This window comes from Triturus cristatus, chromosome 4_2 (genome assembly GCF_964204655.1).
Source record: "Triturus cristatus chromosome 4_2, aTriCri1.1, whole genome shotgun sequence".
NCBI lineage: Eukaryota > Metazoa > Chordata > Amphibia > Caudata > Salamandridae > Triturus > Triturus cristatus.
The window spans coordinates 699,175,690-699,194,380 of NC_140586.1; the positions used below are offsets into that span (position 1 = coordinate 699,175,690).

Sequence of the window (18,691 nt, forward strand, 5' to 3'; positions counted from 1 at the left end):
AAAAGTTCTACAATGAAAACTGACGTGGGCGCGCCGCGGTGGGTCTTATGTGACCTCGCTGACGTCACGTACGCGGACGACGCCTGGGCGGAGTCGCATGGTGTTGCACCGCCCCCGGCGCGCAGGGTTCCTGGGGCAAAACATTTCTGGATCCAGTCTCACGCCTCGGGATAATTCTATGTGAAGGAATCTGCGGCTAGGATCGTCTCTACCAGATACATTGTTACCAAAGGTAAGTAACTTGTACGTCAGGCAAAAAGTGGGGGGTAACCATGCAAAAAGGGGCACTTTCCTACATTCGCAAAGGCTGGGCCCAAGTCATATTGAACACCCGGATTGGCCGCAAAGAGTGTGGTACACAGACCTCCTTTTCCTCTCATTGCTCCTTCCGCTCTGTCTGCCTATCAGGGCAGACCTCCTCTCGCTATAGCTGGGGCAGGTTCTACACCCCCACCTCCAGAGCCTGCACCTTCATGCCTAGAGCCTGGCTGATGACGGCTGATAGCCAGAAACCGGTCCTAGGATGCTTGATTCCGGTCCAGGGAAGACATGGCTTGGCAGTTCGGGCTGGACTGTTCCCATGAGGCACAGGGTCAAGACTGATTTGCATATGGCCATGTCTGAACTGGGGTGGCGTAGTGGGCAAAAGAACGATGGATTTAACCCAGATCTCTTGACTGGGGGAGAATGTCTGCATTGTCAGCATTCCGTCCATAATTTGTTTGTTGTAACGCTTTTCGCCCTAAGTGGGATGGGTATTCCCAGACGTGGGACCCGTGCTCACTACGCCACTGGAGTCAAGCTATCCTGGCTGATGACGGCTGATAGCCAGAAACCGGTCCTAGGATGCTTGATTCCGGTCCAGGGAAGACATGGCTTGGCAGTTCGGGCTGGACTGTTCCCATGAGGCACAGGGTCAAGACTGATTTGCATATGGCCATGTCTGAACTGGGGTGGCGTAGTGGGCAAAAGAACGATGGATTTAACCCAGATCTCTTGACTGGGGGAGAATGTCTGCATTGTCAGCATTCCGTCCATAATTTGTTTGTTGTAATAGAGATTTAACGGGGCATGGCCCCAGCACTGATTATTCCTCACAGGATTGACGCAGATGGGGAGGAGGCCATGTAGAGCTCCGGTCATTCTCAGTGGCAGAGCTCATTTCCAGGGAGGGAGCAAGATAGCCGGCTGAGGCTCGGACAAGGTGCGGATTCTGCAGCGAGTGCCCGAAAAAAATTAAGAGGAGCAAGACAGCTGAAAAAAAGCTATCGGTGCCAGACGATCCTGACTTACTAGGAGTGGAGAGTAGCCACGGAAACAAAAGGAACAGGCAACCGCGGTCCACCGCAGCTGCTGCTGCCAGGCAGCCACGTTGTAGCATTTTCCAGTTTCGGCGTTATCGAGAGGCATAGCCTCGGGGTATAAAAAGCTGACAACTGGTTGCTGGTTGTGACCGCCGCTGGCGAATTACTGCCGCAGTACATACTACTTCACGATTGGAGACATCGAGTGGTTCATTTCTGGATTGAACCGAATTACGTCAGGTCGGCAAATCTGACGATGCAGAAGTAACAGCGGTAGCGAGAGACTTTTCTAACTCAGTAAGTCGCACCATAGCCATAAATATTTTTCTTAAGACATACAATCGTGGAGGGTACACCAGCCTAATTCAGCCTAAGGCATTAGTTTGAGACACTTTCGAGACTAGGATACAGGAGACCAATAACAAGCAATTAATTAAGGCGGATAGGGAACTGCGAAGACAAAATCTGAAAGGGACTATTAGTTATAGAGTCCTTACCTTAGAATTACCCCCAGTCGTCAGACTGGCTCTGGAGAATATTTCTTACCTCATCAGTACCCTTGCTTGTCGGTAGGTGGCGTCGGTCGACTCTGCGTCCGTCATTGGCATTGTGTTCACCGGAATGACGTTGTGATGCCTACTTAGGCGCCGCCCCTGTGCGCTGATGTCAGTTTTCTTTTCCTGCGCCAGCCAGCGCAGATCCAGAGAGAGTGGTATCCCAGTCACTTTTTGACTAACTGTTTTTTTACTTTTTGTCGACTTCTTTTCGAGTCGTTTGACTCCTGGTGCACAGGCATGTCACATCGGCGGACCGGCTTCAAGCCTTGTGGCTCCTGCAACAAGCTGATGTCGGTGACGAACCCACATCTAGTGTGCCTCTGGTGTCTGAAGTGCGACCACGACCCAAAGTCATGCTCTGACTGTCGGGCCATGGCCCGGAGGCTTTGCAGGAGTGGTCCCGAAAGCTTCTGGAGGCCCGGCAGTCGGGTCCGCGCCGCGCGAGGTCCCAGTCGAGAGGGAAGTCACGGAGCCATCACCACCAGCCCTCGTCTTTGGGTAAGTCGAAGCACAAGAAGAAGGCGCAGAAGCACCGTCACTCTTCGCCTTCTCCCCGTTCGTCGGCTGAGGAGATGAGGGATGCGGACGGTCGTCGTCCTTCGGCTCAGTCCGCAGAGCCTGCTGGGTCGACTCCAAGCTTCCCCCCTTACCGGGAGCGACCTCTGCCCAACTTCGTACATTTTACGAAGCTCTCCACTCCATCTTTGGGCAGCCCAACTCCACCGATGCGCCTTCGGGCCCAGCGGACTCGGTTGGGGGTTCTAGGCCTTAGCCGCCGCAGGGTCCCCAAGGATCCAGGCCTGGGTCCGGATCAGCGCCGGTCGACTTGACCACACCTACGGCGCCAAAACCGTTGACACCGCCGCCTCTGCCGCCAGTTGTGTCTCCAGCCGGTATCGACCCTGCCCCCGCCCCTGCCCCCTCGACTTCGATACGGAGCATGACCAGCGTCCACCGACGCAGGTACCAGCGCCGACTGACAATTTTGTTGCAATTTTCTATCCTGCCATTCCCTAGCGCCCTGAGTGGCATCCAGAAGAGGGTGAGGAGGACTGGGAGGGGGTCTGTTGACCCTCTTGCAGACCAGCTTGAAGATCCGGACTGGAGAGAGGAGTTGGGTGATATCAGTGGTCTGGATACCTCCCCAGGCCTTGGTATGCTTTCTCCCCCTACAGTGGCTACGGAGGAGGGAGCCTCCTATGCTGTGGTGTTGCATAGGGCGGCTGAGGCCTTGGGCCTTGTGCCTCCTACGGTGGCAGTCAGGACCAGCCTCCTGACTGAGTTGCTTGAGCCGGCAGCCTCCTCTTCGGAGCCCCTGCTGCCATTCAATGAGGCCCTCACGGACATCCTTCTGGTCACTTGGTCAAAGCCCAGCAGGGGTGCTCCTGTTGATGAGATGATTGCCCAAATCCACCGCCCGGGTCCCGATGACCCCATTTTCCTCTCCCAACACTCTACCCCTGAGAGCTTGGTAGTCCAAGCCTCTACATCCAAAGGCTCGTTTCCTACTGCTCCCTCCCCCAGATAGGGAAACCAACAAGCTGGAACACCTTGGGAAGATGTTTTCTTCCGCCAGCTTAGGACTGCTGTCGGTGAACACCGCATGTCGCTTAGGTGTGGGATATGGTTGAGCAGGTGCTGCCACAGTGCCTGGACGAGGGCTGGGTCACACACTCCTGTGCGCTTGCCAAAGCTAGAGATGCACCAAAGTTCTCCATTCGTTGTGGGCTGGACACCGCCGACTCGTTTGGCAGGACTATTTCAATGTCGGTAGCCCTAAGACGCTATGCCTCGCTGAGATCCACTGGCTTTTCAGGTGATGTCCAATCTACACTTTTGGACATGCTCTTTGATGGCTGTCGCTTGTTTGGTGACAAGGCAGACCACGCACTTGAGCGCTTCAAAGATTCTAGGGCTACGGCCAGGTCCTTGGGCCTCGCGACTACATGTCACCCCATGCAGTCTGCCTTTCGTGGCTACGGAAGGGGTGCCTCTCCATGTTCCTTCCAGAGCCACAGGTCGGCGCAAGCTGCCCAGCCTCTGCATGGCCGGGGATGTGGGAGCCAGTGCCGTGGGTCTGGGGGCCCCCTCTGCAGCAGCCTCCAAACCCCCTAGTCCGACCTATCTGAAAGAAACACGTTAGTTATAGATTCCTTACCTTAGAATATTCCCCAGGCTGCAGACTGGATCCAGAAAGTTTTCATCAGTGGTACCCCTGAGCGTTGGAATGTGGCGTCGGTCAGCTCCACGTCCGTTGTCAGCGTCGTGGTCACTGGAATGACGTCGTTGGAGCGACTTAGACGCTGCCCTCGCACGCTGACGTCAGTTCTTTCTTTTTCTGCACCAGCCAGCGCAGATCCGGAGAGAGCGGTACCTCAGTCATTTTTTGACTACTTTTTTGATTGACTTTTGGCAACATATTTTTGACTCTTCGACTCCTGGTGCACGTTAGGGATGCCTGGGTGTAAGGCCTGCGCTTCCTGTCACCAACTGATGTGTGCCTCTTTTCCCTGGAGCGCGACCATGACCCCACGTCGTGCTCCAACTGCCGGGCCATGGCTCCGAAGACTTTGCGGGAGCGGTCTCGAAAGCTTCTAGAGCGTCAACAGTCGGCTCCGCGCCGTTCGAGGTCAAGGTCCAGAGGGAGGTTGAGGGACCGGCTGCGGAACCATCATCCTCATTCTTCAAAATAGTCGAAGTCTTCGCACTCTGAGTCGGGTAAATCGAAGCGCAAGAAGGCGAAGAAGCAGCGTCGCTTTTCGCCTCCACCTCGGCGGTGGGACCCGGGTGGTGCCCCTCTCGCGGCTCCGCGCACGGAGCCTGAAGAGTTGACTCCGGGCTTCCCGCCCTTTCCGGGACCCGGTGCGACTCCCGCCCAGCTTCGTACGTTCTACGAGGCGATGCATGCCATCTTTGGGTGGCAGCCTGATCCCGCCGGCGTGCCTTCGGGTCCTGCGGACTTGGCTGGGGGAGTCTCGGCCTTCTCAGCCGGCTGCTCCGGCCACGGCGCTGACAGCCCCCGTTGGACCCAGGCCTGGGTCCGGTTCGGTGCCTGTTGACCTCACGACACCTCCACCGGCGGCGTTTCCACTGGCACCGCAGCTGTGCCCGATGCCGGTCGGCTCCCCAGCTGGCGTCGACCCCGTCCTCCTTCCAAAAACAAAAGCTGTGCTGGACCGACGTCGCTCAACGCCGGATTCGATGCCGGATGGGACCTTTGTCCCCTATTCGTTCCAGGGGTCCCTTATCAAGGGAATTGGACCCCAGAGGAGGAGGAGGACTGGGAGGGGTCCCAGGACCCTTTAACTGACCAGTCGGAGCAGGACTGGAGAGAGGAACTGGGGGATGCCAGTGGGTTGGACACTTCCCCCAGATCTTGGCATGTTGTCGTCTCCTACCGTGGCTACAGAGGATGGAGCATCATATGCAGTGGTGTTACGGAGGGCAGCCGAGGCCCTCAACCTTGAGCTCCCCACTTTGGTGGTTAGGACTAACCTCCTAACTGAAGTGCTTCAGCCGGCAGCAAGCTCTTTGGATCCCCTGCTGCCTTTTAATGAGGCACTATCTGACATCCTTTTGGGCACCTGGTCCAGGCCCAACATGGGGGCTCCAGTGGACAGGATGGACGCCACCGCCCGGGCGACCCCACATTCCTCGCTCAACACCCCACCCCAGAGAGCTTGGTGGTCCAAGCCTCTGCTTCCAAAAGCGCGTTCCCTACTGCTCCGCTGGAACGGGAATCCAAAAAGCTGGACCACCTTGGAAAGAAACTTTTTTCTTCCGCCAGCTTAGGACTGCGGTAGGTAAACACTGCATGTCTTTTGGGACGTTATTCCTACTCTGTGTGGGATACGGTTGCGCAGGTGCTGCCCCAGTGTCCAGAGGAGGCCCGGACAGTGCTCTCCCAGGCTGTTGCCCATGGGAGGGATGCAGCAAAGTTTGCCATCAGTTGTGGGCTGAACACCGTGGACTCTGTGGGCAGAACGATTTCCACGTCGGTAGCCCTCAGACGCTACACCTGGATGAGATCCACTGGTTTTTCGGGCGATGTCCAGAACACCCTCATGGACATGCCCTTTGATGGCCGTCAACTTTTTGGCGACAAAGCAGACCACGCGTTAGTTTCAACGACTCAAGGGCTACGGCCAAGTCCTTGGGCCTCTCCAGCCATCCAGCGCTGTCTGCTTTTCGCATCTTTCGTGGCTACGGAAGGGGCGTCCCACTAGGTTCGGCCCAGGACCACGAACCACAGCAAGCTGCCCATGCTTCGCGCGGTCGCGGGAACCGCCGTCGCTGTTTAGGGGGCCAGCAGGCGGGCCAGTCCACAAACCCCCCCCCCCCTCTTCAGGAGCCTCTAAACCTTCCTAGTCTGACATTTCAGGCCCACCAAACGCCAGTGGGCGGCAGGATCCGCCATCACCTCCCCTCTGGTGCACCATCACGTCGGACAATTGGGTTTTGCATATAGTCCGAAGGGGCTACTCCCTCCCCTTCGAGGCTACCCCCTCCCCTTCGAGGCTACCCCTCCAGCCATGCCACCACAATACCACCACATGTCAGAGGATCATCTGGCTCTTCTCCAACAGGAAGTTGTGGCTCTCTTGGCCAAGGGAGCTGTCTAGCGCATTCCTCTCCCAGAAGTAGGTCGTGGTTGTTACTCCCACTACTTTCTGGTGCCCAAGAAGGACAACGGCCTGTGTCCTATCTTGGATATCCGGGACGTCAACCGCTTCCTCCAGAAGGAGAAGTTCAAAATGTTGACGCTTGCTCAGGTCCTTTCTGCCCTCGACCCGGAAGACTGGATGGGATCGTTGGATTTGCAGGACGCCTATTTTCACATCCCCGTCCTGCCAGCCCACCGGCGTTACCTACAGTTCACGGTAGGCCACGAGCATTTTCCGTTCACCGTGCTCCCCTTTGGCCTTCCCAGCGCCCCTTCGGGTGTTCGCGAAAGTGATGGCGGTGGTCGTAGCTCGTCTGCGCAGATCAGGGGTTTCAGTCTTCCCCTATCTCGACGAGTGGCTGTTGAAGGTGGGCTTGCCCCAGACAGTTGTCTCCCACGTCAAGACTACGGCCGACCTCTGGCATTCACTGGGGTTCTCCATCAACATGCCGAAGTCACACCTGATTACGTCTCAGAAGCTCCTCTTCATCGGAGCGGTTCTACACATGACGCAGTTTTGTGTTTATCTTCCCATACAGCGAGTCGGGCTATGATTCTGATCTTTCAGCCTCTATCCCGGGTTTCGGTCCGGCTGACCCTGAGGCTGCTGGGCCTCATGACCTCCTGCATCCTGCTGGTCGATCATGCCAGATGGCATATGTGGGCTCTGCGGTGGGACCTGAAGTTCCAGTGGGCGCAGCATCAGGGGAATCTGTCCGATGGTGTCCAGATCTCAGAGGGCACTGCACGACAATTGCAGTGGTGGCTCACGAATCAGGATTGGGTCAGCGGCAGATCCCTCTCCCTTCCCCAACCAGATTTTACAGTGTTGACCGATGCATCACTTCAGGGATGGGTCACCCACATGGGAGAGGCAGAGATCAGAGGCCTCTGGTCTCCGGCAGAGTCCCGGCTCCATATCAAACTTCTGAAGCTCAGAGCGATTCATCTTGCACTTAAGGCATTCCTTCCCTCTGTCCAGGGAAGAGTAGTGCAGGTGTTCACTGGAACACCACCGCCAGGTGGTACTGCAACAAACAAGGCGGGGTGGGGTCGTGGATCCTATGTCAAGAGGCCCTCCACCTCTGGACATGGCTGGAACATCACGGCATTTCCTTGGTGGTTCACCACCTGGCAGGTTCTCTGAACGCCAGGGCGGACAAACTCAGCCGCAGGTGGATGATGGATCACGAATGGCGTCTGAACTCGGAGGTGGTGCAAGGTCTCTTTTGACAGTGGGGAGAGCCTTGGTTAGATCTATTTGCTACCGAAGAGAACGCGCAATGTCAGCAATTCTGCACGTTGGAATTTCCAAGGCAGCACTCGCTCGGCGACGCTTTTCGTCACAAGTGGAGTTGCGGTCTGTTGTACGCCTTTCCGCCTATACCACTTCTGCCTAGAGTGCTGAAGATCAGGCACGACCAGGCCCAAGTCATTCGTGTGGCTCCGGATTGGGCATGAAGAGTATGGTATCCTGAGCTGCTGAACATGGCCATCGATCCTCCGACTCGCCTGCCCCTTCGGGAGGATCTTCTGTCGCAGCAGCAGGAGACTGTCCTCCACATGAACCAGTCCAATCTCCACCTCCTTGTTTGGAGATTGAGCGGCGGCAGTTGACGTCTTTCGAACTGCCTCTCGACGTCTGTGATGTAATCTTGGCAGCCAGGCGTCCCTCATTCCGGCGAACACGACGACAGACGTAGAGTCGACCGATGCTCCCTTCCAACGAGCAAGGGTACTGCTGAGGAAAATAATTCTCCGGTTCCAGTCTGACGCCTGGGAATCTATAACTAATATATGTCTCTTACAGATCTATCGTTACCAAAGGTAAGTAACTTGTTCCTCTGTAGATTTGCTTGGATTAAACTGAACGCTGACATGATCCTCACCTGTCTCGGCAATAGGATATAGGAGGGGTAGAAGCAGCTTGGGTGGAGCTCGAGGCTCCTTTTCAAGAGGAGCAAGAGCGGGATAGTTGCAGAAGCGGTCCTTGTAGCTTGGATGCGGCTGACTCGTGACAACTCCTGCCTCCACCAACCTATCAGCCGACTCTGGAGATCTACAGTACTTCACTATATATGGTGCCATACAACAAACGCCTTGATGAAACGTATATCAAGAGACTCATCAATGAAAACATGCATGACTATGAAAAATCCACAGGCAAAAAAGGCAACTGGACAGAGCTGTTTTCAGACACTGAACCATTCCATTCCATCCCCCGATAAATTCTGGCATGACCTCTCACAGGAAACAGAAGATGGGATGGAGCCGGCCCAAGAATAACATAGTTTTTCCTTTTGCCGTAGCAGAAATAGATTCTCCAACTGGCCAAGCGATTAAACACTCAGAGGGGACAAGTATGGAAAATGGAAATCAGACCTACCCACTATTTACACTGGGGGCTTCGGGGGAAAGCCAAAATGAGAATGTATCTGATTCAGACAGTGTTAGATTGGGCACCCAAACTGATTCCATCACATCAAATCATCTTGGAAAAAGACCCCGAGGCAATTAATCCCCCTAGTTAATTGGGAGACTGCAATCAGCTCAACCTCTCACGATAAAGACAACATTAAATCCGATATTAAGCAAAGTCCCTGAAATGAAGTTCTCACAAGAATCCGCATATCTTAAAACCAACGAACAGCTTGGACAGATTAATGATAATTTTTAACAGCTCGGCACTCATATGACCCAGGTAGAATTGAAGGTATCCTCTCTCTAGGATACTAACAGTAACCAAGGAAGAAGCTTAACTAAACTACAAACCGAATTGGAACATCTTTAGCTAAAACTAGATGATGTGGAAAATTGAGCTTGGTGTACCAACTTAAGGTTTGTGTGTATACCCGAGGATCGTGAAGCAGGGCATTCACCCATAAAACTGTTATCCGATATGATTCGCAGAGCTGTTCTTCCTAGAAAAAGTGGATGATGGCATAGATTTGACTATCGCTAGAGCACATTGAGTGCCGGCATTCTGATCAATGAATTCAAAATATCCCAGAACAAACCTGGTCCACTTCAGAGATGTCCGGATCAAAGAATTGTTTTTTTACTCTGACGATCAAAAAGAAACTTACTTTCTCTGCGCCGGACAATTTTTAATTTCGAATGTATCCAGATATTTCGATATTAGCAGCACGAAGACCCCGAGAATTTGTTGGACTGATAGATGACTTCAAACAAAATGGTGCCCCAGCTGGTATAATCCAACAATCCAAGCTAAAAGCTTTTTTTAAGGGCCGATCCCACATATTCCAGTCGATTGAACGTGCAAAAGAATTTCTACTTACAATCAAGGGGGAACAAAGATATAGCAATCATTTAAGATTAAATGTTATGAGATATACATTAATTACAGATAACTAACAATATGGATTTATTATGAACTTGAGAATGTAGTAATAGCATGATGTACATTATGAGAATGAGGCATTAGAAGGTTTAAGGCCTGCTTGCAATACCTCCTTAGAAGAGCTCCGAGTACCATTCCAACGTACTCCCTTAGGGGGAAGGAGGGATGGCATGGTTTGTAGGACCGGGCACGGGTGGGACATGAGCCCATGATGGATGGGGCTTGGAGAATGGGGAGGAGGGAGGCTACGGGGACACGGAGAGTTGGAGTGATAAAAAAGGGAAAATAAATCTCAGGTAGAAGGGAGGGAGAGAATTTCCAAATTTTAAGATATAGGTTCACTCATATCAAAATTAAGCGCTCTATGGGGACCCAGTGGACAAAACTGGGAGGGAAAACAAAAAAGCGAAGTCACGTAGAAAGAATAATTATATGTAAATGGTCGACTATCAGATAGTGTGTATATCGTTGTGCAATATCAATGGGGCAAATAATCGAACCAAATTGAAATCTACACTTAAGTGATTGATGACAGCACAAACACATGTTACTTGGCTCCATGAGACCCATTTTAAAGCACTTTCCGCCCGCCTAGATGGCATAGCTTGATCTCCCAAGTTTTTCTGGCATCTGCGAATACGGCAGTCAGGGGAGTTGCAGTTCTACTTAAACGCCAGTTCCAGGGGGAAGTCCTCCAAATTAAGAGGGATCCAAGAGCAAGATGGGTAGTTGTAAGCCTGAAGACTGGCGATCAGACTCTTCAGGTAGTTATTTATTATGGCCCCTTAGAGGATGAGACAGCTGCTCTGTATGAACTCGAATTGCACTATATCCATTACCAGCCTTAATCGTTATAGAAGATTTCAATATTATACCAAATTTACGGCTAGATTCTACTCGCAAGAACAAAGTACAAAATAAACCCAATTCCCATAAACGATTGGTAAAAATTACTTGATCTAGCATTAATTGACCCCTGGAGAACTCAACACCCATTATCCAGAGAATTCACATGTTTCTCGAAAAGACATAATTCAGCTTCAAGAATAGGTTTCTTTTTAATTTCCCATCAATGGGAGCAAGGGAAGTAATGTATTCTTCCAAATCCCTTTTCTGATCATTCTGTTCTGGTGATCGAAATTAAGATTAGGGCAAACTCAGTTGAGCGACTTCGGTGGACATTAGATAAGACTCAGAGGATGGCTGGGTTACGAGTATGCAAACTCCCCTTACTGAATTTTCTGAGAGGAATATTGGATCAGGGAATCCTGTAAGGCGTTTATTAGAAGGGAGGCAATATCATTTGAAGCCAATATCCTATCCTCAAACTTGGAAAAGAGATTGCTAGAAAATTACAGCAGGAACTAGATCAAGCCACTCAGCTACACCTAAAATATTATTCACAGTCAACTGAATCTAAACTAAGAAAAGCTAGAGAAGATATTAAAAATCATTATGATTCTCAGTCAATAGCCAATGAGACCACTTCTCCTCAACTCTACGAGGAAAGCGAACATGTGGGGAAATATGTGGCCTGGTCGGTAAAACAAAGATGCAATAATGCTGCCATTAAGTCTTTTTTTGACGAGTATAGAGGCAAAATAGTAGACCAAATGGTGGAAATTGACAAGACCTTTTTGACACATTATAGCACGTTGTACAACTCTTCATCCTGCATGGCCTCAGAGGTTGTTAATAACTATCTTAGCACTTTTGTTTAACCCACACTAAGCCTTGTACAATAAGTTCAGATAACAGGGCCCTAGTATTCCACACCAGTGGTCAGTGTACTTTGTAGCTCCGCGCTTCTAGCATTGAAACCACGAAAAGTAACTGACTCAGCGCACTGGGGTGGCACCTATGTAGATATCGTGCACGTCACTTCCAGAGTGGATGAAGCAAATGATGCCACGTGGAGCCGAACGACGCCACCTACCGGCATGCAGGGGTACTGCTCAAGAAAAATCTCCCGATCCAATCTGACGCCTGGGGATAATTTGAAGGTAAGGAATTTGCTGCTAGAAGTCTCTGTCTATCAGAAAAGGCATTACCGAAGGTAAGTAACTTGTTCATTGTGTTTTTATCTGTTTTATCATGTTCTGTTGTTTTAGATTGTATTTTTTCGAGTGATTTTGTTTTTTACTCTTATCCATACAATAAAAAGTTACCTACCGGTCAGTCATTCTAGTCAGAGGGATTAAGGCATTCCACAACACACCTATTGAGTCGGCACACACAGCTAATAATTAGTAAGAAAGATGCAATGGCATTTAGATGGAGCAAGGGGGCTGTAGATAAACTTTACATCAAGAGTTTTTGAATTCACAGAAGTGACTGTTATGGCCCGTATGTATGAAATGCTGGTCACAAATTGCGACTATTATTTTTGCGACTAGTGTGGACTTTTGCAAACCAATCTAATGGTATACCAATGTAATGGTACAGGAAACTCGGCAGAGTAAAAAAAAAGAAAATAGTAAGAAACTTTTTAAAAGTTTGTTACAGAGCAGACAGTTGTCCCCTGGACCACTGCTGCCTCCTCAGTAAACATTTAAAAAAAAATGTTTTAAAAATTCACAAAGGGGAAGTGTTACCACCCGAACTTACGGGTTAGTGACTTTCCAATGGTTTTCTACCGCTATGTCAGTCGTAAATCAATGGTACACATTGTTAATCACGATTTGGAAGGAACACCTACATTGTGCAACTACCAAATAGCAAATCCTTATCTATTTCTAAATTAATTTAAGAGTCTGTAAAAAGTTACCAACTGCTAAAGCCAGTTTACTATATTGCAAAAAGCATTTTTTGGGGCACAGACTCCAAATCGGAGGATTTGTGACCACAAAAAATTCTTTGTGCATTTCGCCCTTGGTTCTTGAAGTTAAGAAGTTAATATGGAAGCATGTACTTTCATCGGGGAGCAAGTGACATGACAATGAGAGCTTGGGACCAGGGCAAATGTTGGCGTCTAGGAATTTGGATTCCTGGCATATTAAGATTGTGTTTCAGTTTCTAGATCTTGCTGTTTAATATAGAAGGTAAATTTGTACATAGTTTTATGAAACCTTTGTTTGTTGACATGCATTCTAAATAGTGTTTTTTGCCTTCCAGTTAAGAAGTATTCATCAGTTATTGGAGGTGCTGCTTAGTTTATTGGATAAAGATGTTCCAGAAAACTGCAAGAATTGTGCTCAGTACTTCTTCCTCTTCAGCAATTTCGTACACAAGGTAAATATATAAAATCAGTTTAAAAAACAGCAGTGTCTAAACTAATTGAGCAACAAATTTGGGCAGTCACAAAAAAAAATGGAGCGGTTTTAGATTATAATAATGAGATAAAGTAAACAAGTTGGTTACTGTGGCTTTTTGTTGTCCTTTATACTCCTGTAAAACGGACCAAGACAAGCCAGAAATGTCGTAGTTTTAGACATTGTAGAAGGAAAAAGATTTTGATGAATGCTAATGGACTAGCACTATTAACATGAATGGGGCCACAGGTAGAAATATGCTACCTCTGGTGGCGAATTGGTTGCCACTGAGCAGCATCACAGCCCAAAGGCACGACAGAATGTATGTATTTTGAACCTTTGTCATAATCCTTTGTAGCCAAGTTCAATTAGGAGACAACAAACTATGTATTTTAAAATAATTGCAACCTCTTAAATATAGAGGCCTTGGTAAGCTAAATTGCAAAGGCTGACTCTTTGAAACTCCTCTTCCAGCCCAGTGGAGGGCAAGGTCCTCCCCTAACTCCTGCTCCACTCTACAGAGAAGATGCAAGCAGTGTGATATTGGGGAAACAAGGGAGGAGGGGGGACTAGGGCTTACCTTAGACACCCCAAACCAATAGCAGAAGAGCACTGACAATCTATATGTGGCATCATTTTTCTGTTCTAGTGACGTGCCGGTTTCATGTAAGCTAAAGAGGCGGGGTTTGCCTTTTTTAATGACCAAAATTACTGGCATTTCTCCTAGGCGTTGACTCAGCCTTGTTGTAATTACTGGCAGTAAAGAGTCCATGGGGTGATAGTGTGGTGATAAAGAGTGTTATTTGGAGTAGCATATTTTTGGGAGTCTAACGCAAAAGTGAAATCCTAAAGAAGCGTAGTCTCTTATTTGGCTCTTTTGGTCTATTTTAGTTAATTTTAGTTACTATTGAAGTAGGCCATTCAAATAAAAGTGAGCTTGAAACAAATGAGCCATCGTGCAAGGAGCCTCTGCAGAGTTATATATATTTTCTAGGGACGGGACCCAACTCTGTGTTATGAATCGGGCCGATTGCAGGAGAATAATTGATGGGTACATGAAAGAACAACCCAGTTCCAGCTGAACCACTTACTGGACAAAAATACTTCATGGTGAACAGTGTCACAGAATGTGGAAAGATACAGTAATATTCAGCTGGTTGAATCCACTATACACTGAGAATAGGGTCCTGTGGCTATAACCAATATGGAACAATAATTGAACTAGTAACTTTGCAAGGGGCAACTTGTAGAATGGAAGGGTACTTGCAGCATTTTAAATCCAGTTCATTTACAACATTTTTACCACCCTTGATCTTCCTGTCCTTTCACAGATTCACCAACATGCCAGTTTTCCATTACTTATTTTCTTCATCGCAGCCTTTTCACCAAGGTTTACTATAAAAAAACAAAAGTAAACCTTTGCGGTTAGTGAGGGAGAGGCTGGACCTGTTGTGGTTTCTTCTTAGGACAACTAATCTGGTCTCTGCAATACTTTAGGGCTTGCTTGCTTGAGGCTACAACCCAGGGGTACCTACGATGCAGCCCGCCCCTTGATAACGTTTGGACTGCTACAGCTGGATATGGATTCAGACCTTTCTCAATCGGAGGAGATTTTTCATCCAGCAAGTATCTAAAAACAAAGCCACAGACTTGTTCAAGCAATCAATAAACATTTGTATAACGCATCACCCCTAAGGGTATCTCGGCGCTGTGGGGGCGTTGTCTCAGTCGAAAAGCCAGGTCTTGAGTTTCTCTATGAAGTCCACCCGGGAGGGTGCTGTTTGAAGATGGAGGGGCAGGTCTTTCCATGTCTTGGCGACGATGGAGAAGGCGCGGCTTCCCTTCAGCTGCGATTGATGCGGGGGGGTGTGCACAGGCTAGTGAGGAGGAGCGTATGTGTCTCGCGGGTAGATGAAAGTTCAGTTGGTGGTTGATGTAGACCTGTCCTTGATTGTGTAGAGCTTTGTAGGCATGCGGGAGAATCTTGAACTGGCATCCATTCCGGATGGGGTGCCAGTACAGGGTTCTGAGGTGGGGGGTGATATGGGTCCGTTTGGGGAGGCCCAGGATGAGTCTGGCTGCAGCATTCTGTATGGTCTGGATTCTTCTGAGGAGCTGGGTGGAGATGCTAGGCGGTGAGGGCAGTGCCGTAGTCGAGGCTGCTAGTGATGAGGGCCTGGGTGAAGGTCTTACTAGTGTTGACTGGGATCCATCTAGAAATTCTGCAGAGCATGTAAAAGGTGTGGAAGCAGTAGGATGAGACTGCATTGATTTGTTAGTTCATGGTAAGTTCGCTGTCGAGGACAATGCCTAGGTTGCGCGCATGGTGTGTTGGAGTGGGTGTTGGTCCGAGTTCTGCTGACCACCAGCTTTGGTTCCATATGGCAGTGTTCTTCCCAAAGATCAGTACTTCTGTCTTGTTGGAGTTGAGTTTAAGGCAGTGGTCTCATGTCCAGTTTGTGAGAAGTTGGCCTGATATATGATGTCACTAATTCTAGTGTACACCTTGTATCAGTCCAAACAACCCTTATAGTGATTGGTTGTAAGGTCAACCTTCTAAACCAGCAATCCTAGTGGTAGCATGGACAAGAGCAGTCTTAGGCTAAACTCTGTATGGCATGTGAAGGCAGCTGTTACACCATTTGTAATCCCTTGAATACCAAATGAAAGGACACCACAACAGATGTATATAAAAATAGAATGTATTTATTCTAGTCAAAATACCCTCAGCACTCTTTATGAGATTCGAGGTAAGTACAACACAGTCTTATTTAAGCATACATTTAGTCACACAGGTAAGTAATACAGTTAGGCCCTAGGGGCCACGCAAACCATATACTAAGTAAGTGGTATAAGAACCACTGTCACGAACACAGGTTAGGCCTAGGGAATCGCTGGGGCTACACTATACTACCAAAGGTTAGGAAGTGGGAGGCTCACGGGATTCAGGTGCAGAGTGGAAACACTCACGCGTAATGCGTAAAAGTCGATAGAAATAGTAGTAATTAGAAATTAAGAGTATCTGAAAGAAACACGTTAGTTAGATTCCTCACCTTAGAATATCCTCAGGCGTCAGACTGGATCCGGAAGATTTTTTGTCAGCAATACCCCTTGCGCGTCGCTAGGCGTCGTCTGCGGCTCCGCGTCTGTCGTCGGCGTCGTGTGCCGGGATGACGTCGTCGGAGTACTTAGACGCCGCCCTCGCGCGCTGATGTCAGTTCTTCTTTTTTCCGCGCCAGTAAGCGCTGATCCAGGAGAGCTACCCCTTTTAGTCTTTTTTGACTACGTTTTTTGATCCTTTTTGATCTTGTCTCGACTCTGGTGCCGGTAGGATGTCCGGTTTCAAAGCCTGTACTGACTGTAACCGCTTGATGTCGGTTACGGATCATCACCGCCGGTGCCTTTACTGTTTGGGCCTCGACCACGACGCGGAGTCGTGTTCGGACTACAAGGCCCTGACCTCGAAGGCTAGACGGGAGCGGTCCCGTAAGCTCCTCGAGATTCGCCACTCGGCTCCGCGCCCCTCTCGATCCCGGTCCAGGAGGAGGTCCAAGGATCGGTCGCGGAGCCGCAGCCGACGTCATCATCGATCGTCTGGCTCCAAGTCTTCGGGTAAGTCGAAGCACTCCAAGAAGCGACACCGCTCTTCGGACTCCCCTCGCCGGTCGCGCGACTCGGCCGAGGGTCCGGGTGGTTCCACCCCCGCGGCTCCAGCGGTGCCGCAGGCGCCGCGCAAGTCCCCATACCCGCTGGTCCCTGGGACTGACGCGACGCCGGCGGAAGTCAGTGCCTTCCTCTCGGCCATGAGGAGCCTGGCTCCGCCGTCGACGCCCGCTGGCGCGCCTTCGGGCCCCGCGGACCCGACTGGGCAACCTTGCATGCCGGCGGCTCCTGCCCCGGCGCCGTCGCCGGCTCCGGCGCCGCTGGTCCCCGAGGGACTCAACCCCGAGTCCCCGTCGACACCGGTCGACCTCGTCACGCCTCCTCTGCCGGCGTCGACACCGGTTCCACCCCCGACGCCGGCTCAGCTCGGCGTCGAGCCCCAGTTCAGCCCCGCTCCGGATCCGGCGCCGTTACGGCGTCGATGGACGCCGCGTACGGCGCCGTTAGAGACACATTATGTCTACCGTCCGGCTCCGATCCTTCCTCCTGTTTACCAGGAATCGGATGACGGGGGCGAATGGGAGGGGTCCTAGGATCCTATGGCCGATCAGGCTCAGCTGTCACAGGACTGGGCAGATGAACTGGGGGAGGCCAGTGGTCTGGATACTTCGCCAGACACTGGATTCATCTCTCCTCCGACTGTGGCTTCGGAGGAGGGTGCTGCTTTCTCTGTGGTGCTGCGCAAGGCGGCCGCAGCCCTTGGGCTCGAGCTGCCTGCCGTGGCTGTGAGGACTAACGTCCTCACCGAGGTGCTTCAGTCTGCAGCAAGCTCCACTGAGCCTCTGCTGCAATTCAATGAGGCCCTCATCGACGTTCTGCAGGGCACCTGGTCCAAGCCCTCGACAGTTTCTCCTGTGGACAGGAACGTTGTCAGGCGCCAGCGCCCTGCTCTGGGTGACCCCAGTTTTCTGTCCCAACACCCCACCCCCGAGAGCCTGGTTATCCAGGCTTCTACCTCCCAATCCTCCTTCCCGACCGCCCCGCCGGACCGGGATTCCAAAAGACTGGAACAGTTTGGCAAAAAGCTGTTCTCCCTTAGTTTGGGTCTGCGGTCTTTAAACACCGCTTGTCTTTTGGACCGTTATTCCCACTCTCTGTGGGATGCGGTGGAGGACGTGCTGCCCCTGTGTTCGGAGGAGGCCCGAACACGACTTACTCAGGCTCTGGCCGATGGGAGGGATGCAGCACGACATGCAATCCGATGTGGGATTGACACGACGGACTCGCTGGGTAGGGCGATTTCTACCACGGTGGCGCTTAGACGTCACGCCTGGCTGCGGTCCATGTCTTTTTCGGGGGATGTCCAGAGCACTCTCATGGACATGCCCTTTGATGGCACTCGCCTTTTTGGTGAGAAAGCGGACAGTGCGCTGAATCGCTTTAAGGACTCCCGGGCTACGGCCAAGTCCTTGGGCCTCTCGGCCCCGCGATCGCAAACTTCCGCTTTTCGCCCCTTTCGTGGCCAAGGAAGGGGCGCCTCCTCACGTCCGCCTAGCCACCAGCCGCAGACCCAACCTGCGCGCGGTCGCGGACGTGGTTTCCGCCGAGGCGGTTCTGGAGGCCGACGCGGTCAGCCCACATCCACCCCGGCAGCATCCGCCTCCAAGCCTTCCTAGTCCGAGCTTTCCGGCCCATTCCTCGCCAGTGGGCGGCAGAGTTCGCCATCACCTGCTCCACTGACGTACCATCACTTCGGACAGGTGGGTGCTGCAAATCGTCCGAAGGGGCTACTCCCTCCCCTTCGAGACGACCCCTCCAGCCATGCCACCACAGCACCACCGTATCTCGGAGGATCATTTGAATCTTCTGCGAGAGGAAGTTTCGGCCCTCTTGACCAAAGAGGCCGTCGAGCGCGTTCCGAGCCCAGAAGTAGGTCGTGGTTGTTATTCCCA

At 51.1% G+C, this 18,691-nt stretch overlaps 1 protein-coding gene across 4 annotated transcripts in view; it reads left to right on the forward strand.

Annotated features, from left to right (window-relative positions):
* Positions 1–18,691, forward strand: part of USP24 (ubiquitin specific peptidase 24) — a 2,082,369-nt gene that overhangs the window by 1,572,258 nt on the left and 491,420 nt on the right. For all 4 annotated transcript variants that reach the window (XM_085602520.1, XM_085602518.1, XM_085602517.1 and 1 more), the window contains exon 56: positions 13,000–13,116. In XM_085602520.1, coding sequence (XP_085458646.1) covers positions 13,000–13,116 — 117 coding nt within the window. The remainder of the gene's footprint in view (positions 1–12,999; positions 13,117–18,691) is intronic.